Source organism: Hemitrygon akajei, chromosome 19 (assembly GCF_048418815.1).
Source record: "Hemitrygon akajei chromosome 19, sHemAka1.3, whole genome shotgun sequence".
NCBI classification, from domain to species: Eukaryota; Metazoa; Chordata; class Chondrichthyes; order Myliobatiformes; family Dasyatidae; genus Hemitrygon; species Hemitrygon akajei.
Genome location: NC_133142.1, coordinates 52,224,718 through 52,237,513, shown reverse-complemented (window position 1 = coordinate 52,237,513; position 12,796 = coordinate 52,224,718). Strand labels below are relative to the sequence as shown.

The 12,796-nt window shown below is 46.0% G+C and overlaps 1 protein-coding gene across 4 annotated transcripts in view; it reads right to left on the bottom strand.

Moving 5' to 3' along the window:
- grip2b (glutamate receptor interacting protein 2b) overlaps positions 1 to 12,796 on the bottom strand; it is a 768,811-nt gene that overhangs the window by 135,644 nt on the left and 620,371 nt on the right. For all 4 annotated transcript variants that reach the window (XM_073072501.1, XM_073072503.1, XM_073072504.1 and 1 more), the window contains exon 2: positions 7,154 to 7,234. In XM_073072501.1, the coding sequence (XP_072928602.1) occupies positions 7,154 to 7,234 (81 nt within the window). The remainder of the gene's footprint in view (positions 1 to 7,153; positions 7,235 to 12,796) is intronic.

Below are 12,796 nucleotides of genomic sequence, written 5' to 3'. Positions count from 1 at the left end.
GCATGTCTTGCCAAAACACCATAACAAGTTCCTGTGTGTGTAAATGTATATGGAAAATTCAGAACCTTGATCACACTTCTTCTGAGAGTGGTTAGTTCCATTGTGGGTGAAGGACATAGACAGCTGACATACGGCATCCTGATGGTGCCTGTAGGGTACAGGATACAGTGTATGGGGTACCACTACAGGTACCTTGATGGTACAGGTTACAATTCACCTCTCCTTTTAAAAGCCCGTACAAGCACCCATAGCCACACTGGGGCCTTGGGAGACAGAGAAGTGGGTAACAGTCGGGAGAGGGAAGGCAGGAGTCAGAGGCTAGAGAATACCCCTGTGGCTGTACCCCTTGACAATAAGTACTCCTGTTTGAGTACTGTTGGGGGGGGGGGGGGAACAGCCTACCTGGGGGAAGCAACAGTGGCCGTGCCTCTGGCACAGAGTCTGGTCCTGTGGCTCAGAAGGGTAGGGAAGGGAAGAGGAAGGCAGTAGTGATAGGGAACTCTGTAGTTAGGGGGTCAGACAGGTGATTCTGCGGATGCAGGAAAGAAACTCGGATGGTAGTTTGCCTCCCAGGTGCCAGAGTTTGGGATGTTTTGGATCATGTCCACGATATCCTGAAGTGGGAAAGAGAACAGCCAGAGATCGTGGTATATATTGGTACCAATGAAATAGGCAGGAAAAGGGAGGAGGTCCTGAAAACAGACTACAGGGAGTTAGGAAGGAAGTTGAGAAGCAGGACCACAAGGGTAGTCATCTTGGGATTACTGCCTGTGCCACACAACAGTGAGTATAGGAATAGGATGAGGTGGAGGATAAATGTGTGGCTGAGGGATTGGAGCAAGGGGCAGGGATTCAGATTTCTGGATCATTGGAACCTCTTTTGGGGCAAGTGTGACCTGTACAAAAAAGATGGGTTGCACTTGAATCCTAGGGGGACCAATATCCTGGTGGGGAGGTTTGCTAAGGCTGTTGGGGAGAGTTTAAACTAGGATTGCTGGGGGGTGGGAACCAAACTGAAGAGATGGACCAAGAGGCAGTAGGCTCACAAATAGAGAAAGCTTGGAGAGGGAGGATAGGCAGGTGATAGAGAAGGAACATGCTCAGACTGATGGTTTGAGATGTGTCTGTTTTATAGCAAGGAGTATTGTGAACAAAGTGGATGAGCTTAGAGTGTGGATCAGTACTTGGAGATATGATGGTGTGGCCATTACAGAAACTTGGATGGCTCAGGGACAGGAATGGTTACTTTGAGTGCCAGGCTTTAGATGTTTCAGAAAGGACAGGGAGGGAGGCAAAAGAGGCAGGGGCATGGCACTGTCGATCAGAGATAATGTCTCGGCTGCCGAAAAGGAGGGTGACATGGAGGGATTGTCTACAGAGTCCCTGTGGGTGGAAGTTAGGAACAGGAAGGGATCAATAACTCTTCTGGGTGTTTCTTATAGACAACCCAATAGTAACAGGGACATTGAGGAACAGATAAGGAGACAGATTCTGGAAGGGTGTAATAATAACAGGGTTGTTGTGGTGGGAGATGTTAATTTCCCAAATATCCACCTGGCATCTCCCCAGAGTGAAGGGTTCAGATGGGGTGGAGTTTGTTAGGCGTGTTCAAGAAGGTTTCTTGACACAATATGTAGCTAAGCCTGCAAGAGGAGAGACTGTACTTGATCTGGTATTGGAAAATGAACCTGGTCAGGTGTCAAGACTCTCAGTTTTGGAGAGAGTGATCAAAATTCTATCTCCCTTCCCATAGCATTGGAGAGGGATAGGAACAGATAAGATAGGAAAGTGTTTAATTGGAGTAAGGGTAAATATGAGGCTATCAGGCAGGAACTTGGAAGCATAAATCGGGAACAGATATTCTCAGGGAAATGTATGGAAGAAATGTGGCAAACATTCAGGGGATATTTGCGTGGAGTTCTGCATAGGTACGTTCCAATGAGACAGAAAGGACGGTAAGGTACAAGAACCGTAGTGTACAAAGGCTGTTGTAAATCTAGTCAAGAAGAAAAGAAGAGCTTACAAAAGGTTCAAAAAACTAGGTAATCATAGAAGATTATAAGGCCAGCAGGAAGGAGCTTAAGAATGAAATTAGGAGAGCCAGAAGGGGCCATGAGAAGGCCTTGGCGGACAGGATTAAGGAAAACCCCAAGGCATTCTACAAGTATGTGAAGAGCAAGAGGATAAGATGTGAGAGAATAGGACCAACCAAGTGTGACAGTGGAAAAGTGTGTATGGAACTGGAGGAGATGGCAGAGGTACTTAATGAGTACTTTGCTTCAATATTCACTATGGAAAAGGATCTTGGCGACTGTAGCGTTGACTTACAGCAGACAGAAAAGCTAAAGCATGTAGATATTAAGAAAGAGGATGTGCTGGAGCTTTGGAAAGCATCAAGTTGGAAAAGTCACCAGGATCAGACAGGTTGTACCCCAGGCTACTGTGGGAGGCAAGGGAAGAGATTGCTGAGCCTCTGGCAATGATCTTTGCATCCTCAATGGGGACGAGAGAGGTTCCAGAGGATTGGAGGGTTGCGGATGTTGTTCCATTATTCAACAAAGGGAGAAGAGAGCCCAGGAAATTATAGACAAGTGAATCTTACTTCAGTGATTGGTAAGTTGATGGAGAAGATCCTGAGAGGCAGAATTTATGAACATTTGGAGAGTCATTATATGATTAGGAATAGTCAGCATGGCTTTGTCAAAGGCAGGTTGTGCCTTACGAGCCTGATTGAATTTTTTGAGGATGTGACTAAACACATTGATGAAGGAAGAGCAGTAGATGTAGTGTATATGGATTTCAGCAAGGCATTTGATAAGGTATCTCATGCAAGGCTTATTGAGAAAGTAAGGAGGCATGGGATCCAAGAGGACATTGCTTTGTGGATCCAGAACTGGCTTGCCCACAGAAAGCAAAGAGTGGTTATATACGGGTCATATTCTGTATGGAATTTGGTCACCAGTGGAGTGCCTCAGGGATCTGTTCTGGGATCCTTACTCTTCGTGATTTTTATAAATGAACTGGATAAGGAAGTGCAGGAACAGGTTAGTAAGTTTGCTGATGACACAAAGGTTGGAGGTGTTGTGGATAGTGTGGAGGGCTGTCAGAGGTTACAACGGGACTTTGATAGGATGCAAAACTAGGCTGAAAAGTGGCAGATGGAGTTCAACCCAGACAAGTGTGAGGTGGTTCATTTTGGTAGGTCAAATATGATGACAGAATATAGTATTAATGGTAAGACTCTTGGCAGTGTGGAGGATCTGAGGAATCTTGGGGTCCGAGTTCAGAGGACACTCAAAGCTGCTGCCTAGGTTGACTCTGTGGTTAAGAAAGGATATGGTGCATTGGCCTTTATCAATCATGGGATTGAGCTTAGGAGCCAAGAGGTAATGTTGCAGCTGTATCAGACCCTGGTCAGACCCCACTTGGAGTACTGTGCTCAGTTCTGGTCACCTCACTACAGGAAGGATGTGGAAACCATAGAAAGGGTGCAGAGGAGATTTACAAGGATGTTGCCTGGATTGGTGAGCATGCCTTATGAAAACAGGTTGAGTGAACTCAGCCTTTACTCCTTGGAGCAACGGAGGATGAGAGGTGACCTGATAGAGGTGTATAAGATAATGAGAGGCATTGACTGTGTGGATAGTCAGAGGCTTTTTCCCAGGGCTGAAATGGCTAGCACAAGAGGGCACAGTTTTAAGGTGCTTGGAGGCAGGTACAGAGGAGGTGTCAGAGGTACAGAGGAGGTGTCAGGGGTAAATTTTTAATGCAGAGAGTGGTGAGTGTGTGGAATGGGCTGCCGGCAAGGGTGGTGGAAGTGGATACGATAGGGTCTTTTAAGAGACTCCTGGACAGGTACATGAAACTTAGAAAAATAGAGGGCTATTCCCTAAAAATAGGGAATTACCCTAGGTAATTCCTAAGGTAAGGACATGTTCGGCACAGCTTTGTGGGCTGAAGGGCCTGTATTGTGCTGTAGGTTTTCTATGTTTCTCAACCATAGGCTATGGAATTAAATATGGTACCACACTGGCACACGCACCTTGTTCAGGCACAGGGTACAACACCAGCCGTGATTGGACTCAGATTATCTTTATTTGTCCTCGAAACATACAATAAACTGCGTCATTTATGTCAAATCAAACCAACAAAGATAAACCCGTGTAGCTATGGAGAGAATGTAAAAACTCCTTCAGGCAGCGATGGGAATCGAACCAGGATCTCACAGACAGTGGTGGGAATCGAACCAGGATCTCACAGACAGTGGTGGGAATCGAACCAGGATCTCACAGACAGTGGTGGGAATCGAACCAGGATCTTACAGACAGCGATGGGAATTGAACCAGGATCTTACAGACAGCGATGGGAATTGAACCAGGATCTTACAGACAGTGATGGGAATCGAACCAGGATCTCACAGACAGTGGTGGGAATCGAACCAGGATCTCACAGACAGTGGTGGGAATCGAACCAGGATCTTACAGACAGCGATGGGAATTGAACCAGGATCTTACAGACAGCGATGGGAATTGAACCAGGATCTTACAGACAGTGATGGGAATCGAACCAGGATCTTAAAGACAGTGGGAGCAATCGAGGCACAATCCTACAGACAGCAGTGGGATCAAACCACGATTTCACAGTCATGGTGGGAATGGAACCATGATCTTTCAGACAGCAGTGGATGGGAATTGAACCAGGATCTCACAGACAGCGATGGGAATTGAACCAGGATCTCACAGACAGTGGTGGGAATTGAACCAGGATCTCACAGACAGCGATGGGAATTGAACCAGGATCTCACAGACAGTGGTGGGAATTGAACCAGGATCTCACAGACAGCGATGGGAATCGAACCAGGATCTTAAGGACAGTGGGAGTAATCGAGGCACAATCCTACAGACAGCAGTGGGATCAAACCACAATTTCACAGTCATGGTGGGAATTGAACCAGGATCTCACAGACAGTGGTGGGAATTGAACCAGGATCTCACAGACAGTGGTGGGAATCGAACCAGGATCTCACAGACAGCATTGGGAATTGAACCAGGATCTCACAGACAGTGGTGGGAATTGAACCAGGATCTCACAGACAGCGGTGGGAATTGAACCAGGATCTTACAGACAGCGATGGGAACCGAACCAGGATCTTACAGACAGCATTGGGAACCGAACCAGGATCTCACAGACAGCGTTGGGAATCGAACCAGGATCTCACAGACAGTGGTGGGAATCGAACCAGGATCTTACAGACAGCGGTGGGAATTGAACCAGGATCTCACAGACAGTGGTGGGAATTGAACCAGGATCTCACAGACAGCGTTGGGAATCGTACCAGGATCTTACAGACAGCGATGGGAATTGAACCAGGATCTTACAGACAGTGATGGGAATCGAACCAGGATCTTAAAGACAGTGGGAGCAATCGAGGCACAATCCTACAGACAGCAGTGGGATCAAACCACGATTTCACAGTCATGGTGGGAATGGAACCATGATCTTTCAGACAGCAGTGGATGGGAATTGAACCAGGATCTCACAGACAGCGATGGGAATTGAACCAGGATCTCACAGACAGCATTGGGAATTGAACCAGGATCTCACAGACAGTGGTGGGAATTGAACCAGGATCTCACAGACAGTGGTGGGAATTGAACCAGGATCTCACAGACAGCGATGGGAATCGAACCAGGATCTTAAGGACAGTGGGAGTAATCGAGGCACAATCCTACAGACAGCAGTGGGATCAAACCACAATTTCACAGTCATGGTGGGAATTGAACCAGGATCTCACAGACAGTGGTGGGAATTGAACCAGGATCTCACAGACAGTGGTGGGAATCGAACCAGGATCTCACAGACAGCATTGGGAATTGAACCAGGATCTCACAGACAGTGGTGGGAATTGAACCAGGATCTCACAGACAGCGGTGGGAATTGAACCAGGATCTTACAGACAGCGATGGGAACCGAACCAGGATCTTACAGACAGCATTGGGAACCGAACCAGGATCTCACAGACAGCGTTGGGAATCGAACCAGGATCTCACAGACAGTGGTGGGAATCGAACCAGGATCTTACAGACAGCGGTGGGAATTGAACCAGGATCTCACAGACAGTGGTGGGAATTGAACCAGGATCTCACAGACAGCGTTGGGAATCGTACCAGGATCTTACAGACAGCGATGGGAATTGAACCAGGATCTTACAGACAGTGATGGGAATCGAACCAGGATCTTAAAGACAGTGGGAGCAATCGAGGCACAATCCTACAGACAGCAGTGGGATCAAACCACGATTTCACAGTCATGGTGGGAATGGAACCATGATCTTTCAGACAGCAGTGGATGGGAATTGAACCAGGATCTCACAGACAGCGATGGGAATTGAACCAGGATCTCACAGACAGCATTGGGAATTGAACCAGGATCTCACAGACAGTGGTGGGAATTGAACCAGGATCTCACAGATAGTGGTGGGAATTGAACCAGGATCTCACAGACAGCGGTGGGTATTGAACCAGGATCCCACAGACAGCGATGGGAATCGAACCAGGATCTTACAGACAGTGGGAGTAATCGAGGCACAATCCTACAGACAGCAGTGGGATCAAACCACGATTTCACTGTCATGGTGGGAATGGAACCATGATCTTTCAGACAGCAGTGGATGGGAATTGAACCAGGATCTTACAGACAGCGGTGGGATCGAATCGCGATCTTATAGACAGCTGCTGTAAAGCGATTGTACTAACTGCTATGTTAAAAAGCCGCCCTCCTTTTTCACTCGGAGGAACCACAGCTACCAGCTTCCAGCCAGTCCATGAGGTCTGGGCTCAACACCAGCTCTACGCCTGTTGGCCCTGCTTTCAGCTCACCCCGCTCCCTGTACTATCCCAGTACAGCTCCCAGTTCCTCACCTCGCCTCCCCCGACCTCGCTCACTGACTGCTGTCCCTCCAGAGACACGTGCCGCTGCCTCCGTAAAGCAGTCAACATAATTAAAGTCCCCTGCCACCCCTGAGATTCCCTTTTCTCCCTCTTTCACATCTGGCAATGGCCACCATTTTAATCAGAATTCTATTTCCCATTCCCATTCCGACATGGCCTCCTCTACTGTGTGTGCTGCTGATGGACCAAACTTTGGACCGTACCTGGTATGCTTTGCCGCCTTGCGCACACTGTCATCTCTGCAGTTACTGCCTCTTTCCTCCCCTTGGTGTAAGGGCCATCATCTACAAAAGAAGCACAATACTAAGGTTAGAGACCTTCCTACATCAGAAAGCAGTGCTCACACCTGCACCAACGTTATCAGAGACACGGCAGGAAGGTGCAGGTGTGACTGCAGAACCCTGCTCAGGGTTGTACACCGCAGGGTGAGCTGGCTCTGATACGGCACAGGAATACATGACAGCAGCCCAGCCAGCTGCTCCCTGTGCCAGAGGTCACACACACAGGGAGCAGGAGAGTGAGATCCCACATACAGCAAAGAGCAGGTAACTGGCAATATGGGGTCGGTTGTGTGGTCAGCAGGTGAGTTCATCTCCTCTTTCCTGAACATCAGAGAGGAGGGAGCCCTTCTGAAAAAGTGTATAATCTCTTTCTTACATGTCCAGGTATTACCTGTATCAAAGAACACTACCTGTATTGAGAGATATTACTTTTATTAAGGGATCTCACCTGTACTGAGGGATGTTACCTGCCACTAGAAACGTTATCTGTATTGAGGGATATTACCTGTACTGAAAGTAATTTCTTGTATTGAGTGATGTTGCCTGTATTGAGGGAAGTTACCTGTATTAATGGATGTTACCTGTATTGAGGGAAGTTATCTGTATTGAAGGCCATTACCTGTATAAATGGTTACCTTTATTGAGTTGGTTTATTCCATAAACTGCAGTTTTTATGTATTATAACCAATGAATGCAGAGGAATTTATTTCTCTCACTGTGAAGACAAGCATACTGTTTTCATTTTTAGAACTTAAATAGAACACAATGGTATTTGGTACGACGGTGTGCCTGTCCTAATGGAGTATGTGTCAGTGGATATACTTAAGGCAGAAGTTGATAGTTTCCTGATCAAAAGACATGGTGAGAAGGCAGGTGTATGGGGTTGAGTGGGATCTGGGATCAGCCATGATGGAATGGTGGAGCAGACTCAATGGGCTGAATGGCCTAATTCTGCTCCTTGTGTCTAATGGTCTTATGAACCAGTGAGGAACCTGTGAGGTAGTAAAAGTTATACCTCTGCAGCCACTAGATGGAGCAAGGGCTCTACATTTTGATCCCAGATCGGGCCACAGTTTAACCATAAAATGTGCAATACAGATCTTCCTGTACACTGGGGAGGTTTATTAGTGACATGTGGTGCTGAACCAGTAAAAATACAGTATATCACACAAAGTCTCCAAAATGTCATATGGAGCCACATCATTGATCTGCTCCTGAAAAGGGGAATAAAAAGGGTTAAAGTCACATACATTATTAATAGAGTGAGGTGACATTTAGACTGCATGAATCCCATGACTTATTGACCAACAACTCAAAGGAACCAACATCACAGGATATTACTTTAGTCTAGGGAGCAATTTTCAAACTGGTTATTTTTTTGGTTAAATCTGAAAAGGCAGATAACGATCAGCAGTTCAGGACACCTATGAACTGTTTTTTTAACAAATCTTCCCCAGTACGAAGTAGTGGGCTGTGATCACTGCCTTAATACCAAGGGAGTTCACAACCTGTATTATCCGTGGGAGGGACCCCACTCTCACAGGAGTTACTGGCACTGCAGAATGACACCTACCAGGATATATTGAAGAGATTGTTTCTCTCGCGAAGAGAATGTCAAGGTGATTTAATGGGCTGTGAAAGGACTTAACTGAGCAGACGTGGAGAAAATGTTCCCACACATGGAGAAGTTCGCCCACAGATAGTACAGTAATGCTAAGTTGTGAATCCAGCAGGGTTCAAAGGAACTCCTTTACGTCATGAAGATGTCGAACACCCTAGCACAGTGCCGTTCAGCGGGAGTTACTGTACGTAAACCAGAATCTGGTTTATTATTACTGACATATTTTGTGAATCTGAAATTTGTTGTTTTGCAGCAGCAGTATAGTGCAAGACAAAATAATTAATGTAAGATATAATAAGAAATATATAAAATAAATAAGTAGGGCAAGACCAGAGCAAAAGTGAAGTAGTGTTCATGGACCGATCCGAAATCTGATGGCAGAAGAGCAGAAGTTGTTCCTAAAACAGTGAGTGTGTGGCATCAGGCTCCGATAGCAACTCCCTGATAGTAGCAATGAGAAGAGAGCATGCTCTGAGTGATGGGGGACCTTGATGTTGGATGCCCCACTTTGAGGCATCACCTACTGAAGATGCCCTCAGTGGTGAGGAGGCGAGTGCCCATGGCGGAGCCAGCTGAGATTGCGACCCTCTGCAGCTTTTTCTGATCCCGTGCGTTTTCCACTCCACACCAGACGGTCGTGCAACTGGTCAATGCTCTTCATGGTACATGGATAGAACTCCGCTGCAGACATACCAAATCTCCTAATGAAATATAGACTTTTTCATAACTGCATCAGTATCTTGGGCCCAGGATAGATCTTCGAAAGTGGCGACACCCAGGGACTTGAACTTGAATTGAATGAGGAAGAGAAGCATGTCAGAGGATGAACTGATACAGGAGACCTGTGGGGTACAGAGCACAAAATTAAGCTGAAAAGCCTCTTTCTTGAAACAAAGTCTCTAGTGTAACTGAGTAAAGGTTTCCCAGTGTACACTGCCATCCCGAATTCCAAGTCGGGAAACTGTCCATAAGCTAGTAGTAAAGGTAAATGCACAGGGAAAGTGCTGGTTAGCAAGACTAGTTTAGAACTGAGAACAGCTACAACTCTTCTAGTAACAATGCACTTTGACTGCCCCTCACTGATTAAACTACCTAACTCTCCCAAGGAGGAGGAGGAGGAGTCTATAACAGTTTAACATGGAGCTAAGGATGGAAAGGACTGCTCCAAAGGAGAAGAAAAACATCAATCTCTCAATGGTGCAATCCAAACCAATGAGCAAGCGAAGAAATATGAAATCCTCTCAGAGAGTTGGCAATGTCTCTGCAACCAGAGAAATCCTTTCTGATACACAACATGGCAAGACTCTACATCAAGATGTATCACTCCCAAATGCAGCTGATAGCAGGAGAGAACAGTGGTTTCCATCATAGTTCTTCACCAAGCTAACCTAGACCATAAGACGTAGGAGCAGAATTAGGCCATTCAGCCCATCGAGTCTGCTCTGCCATTCATTTGTGGCTAATTTATTAACCCCGTCCATCCTGTTCTCCTGCCTTCTCACCCTAATCTTTGGAAGTATCAACCTCTGCTTTAAGTATACCCAATGATTTGGCCTCCACAACCATCTGTGGCAATGAATTCTACAGATTCACAACCCTCTGGCTAAAGAAATTCCTCCTCATTTCAGTTCTAGATGGGCATCCTTCTATTCTGAGGCTGTCGTACTTTGGGAAACGTCCTCTCTGCATTCACTCTATCAGGCCTTTCAATCTTCCGTAAGTTTCAGACAAGATGTCCTCCACCTCATTCTTCTAAACTCCAGTGAGTACAGACCCAAAGCCAGTACAGGGGCAACTCTAAACCCAGGAGAAAGTGTTGCAAAGAAGAAATGGAGCACTGCATCAGACTTTTAACCTTTGAAGGATGCAATGCAAGAGGAATGTAAGAAACTCAGAAAGAAGAAAACTGTCCAGTTAGTTATAGCTTTGGTCTGTATCTCATGACAGCTTGATTCACCAAACCTCCTGCGAGCAAAACCCAGAAAGCTACAACTGGCAGCCTGCTTTGTTCTGACTGTCACATGCGTGGGAATTACTTCTTGGATTCACTCCTGATTTGGTGTAGCTGAGGTTAAGATTATGTTGCTTTGTGCTCGGCAAACCCATGAAAGAAACAATTTCTCCATAATTACCCTTTTGGGATCTCTCCACATCTTCCCCCCCCCCCCCCACCCCAGTCCAGGACGTACACCAGAAGTACTGCATCCACAGAGCCCTCAGCGCTGTTAACTGCCCCTCCCATCCTATCACACAATCTCTTTGGCCACCTACCATCACCCTGCTACCAAATTATTTATGATAATATTGTATATTTAACTATATGGCATATATGCACTTGATATCAACTTGTCCATCGATAGAACAATTTTATCTGTTAATATTATTTTATATGCTGTATTTGATACATGTTCTGTGTTTGCACCTTGGTACCCGAGGAACATTGTTTCATTTAGCTGTATCCATGTGTTGAGTTGAATGACAGTAAGCTTGAACTGGAACTTTCTAGATGTCTTTAAGGTTTCTATTAGACCATCCTCCAACCATCCTGTGTACATATATCACAATTAAAACATCATGCGCCGTGCAAGACATATTGGTGAAGACAGAGGAAGTCCTGCAGTAAGTGTTATGGAGAATTTCAGCACGGAGGGAAGGAAACACTCTTCTAATGTGGCAGAGAAAGAATACGAGACTGTTGCAATGTTACTACAATGAATTCCCTGATGACTCTCACCAATTCTTACAGACGCATTGTAAAAAGTACCCTATCCAGGAGCATCGCAGTTTGGGACAGCAACTGTTCTGCCCAAGACTGCAAGAAACTGAAGAGAGTGATGAAGGCAACCCAGTCTATCATGCAAACCAACTTTGACTCTGCTGACTCTATCTACACTTCCCACTGCCTTGGAAAAGCATCCAACGTAAGTCAAGGACTTCACCGACACTGCCATTCTCTCTTCTCCCCTCTCCCATTGGGCAGAAGATACAAAGGCTTGAGTGGATGAAACACCAGATGTCATGGTCCTGTCTGGCAATCCCCCATCTTGCTATTACTATATCCCCTTGATTGGGCCTTAATCCCCTTGTCTGATTTCCAATTGTTCCCAGTTCCATTAATTACAGCACACCTGGTTTCCATCAGGGAATGCAGGATAAGAACCCTGGAGTCACAGCAATGAGCTGCCAGTTCGTTGGTCAATTCTAGGGTGTGTAAACCTCGTTTCCTGATCCCTTAGGCCTGTAGTTCCTAGCTCTGCACCATTCCCTGGATATTCTATGTGAACCTTGTCTCCGAGGAAAGATGCTCCTGGGTGTCTTATCCGCGTTCGCGGCTGTGCTAGCGCCTCTCGACCCTGTCTCCGTGCCTGTGTCCTGCACTTGGGTTCGTCCTCAGTCATGTCCTTGCAACACCAGGCTCAAGGACAGCTCCTATTCCATTGCTCTCAAATCCTTGAAGATGAAATCCTGATCTTCCAGTTCATCTCGCTGAAGCCCTTACACTTTCTTTGTCAACCTGTACTGGACTTTATTAGTGACTATAATAATATATGCTTCATTCTGTTTCTATTTTTAAGCACAAGAGATTCAGCAGATGCTGGAACTCCACAAAATACCAGAGGAACTCAGCAGGTCAGGCAGCATCTGAAAAGAGGAATAAAGAGTACATGTTTCAGGCTGAGACCCTTCATCGGTACACTGAATGAAGGACCCTTTATTCCTCTCCATAGCTGCTGCCTGACTTGCTGAGTCTCTCCAGCACTCAGTTCTCTATTTACTACCTTGATGTTCTCCTGTTTGGAATGATCTGTCTGGATGGCATGTAAAAGAGAAATACTTCACTGTATCTTGGTACATGTGACAATAGTAATGAGTATGAAACAATAGATTTTCAGAAGCATTCTTGCATTCATCAGTCATGGTGTTGAGAATGAAAGTTGACATCT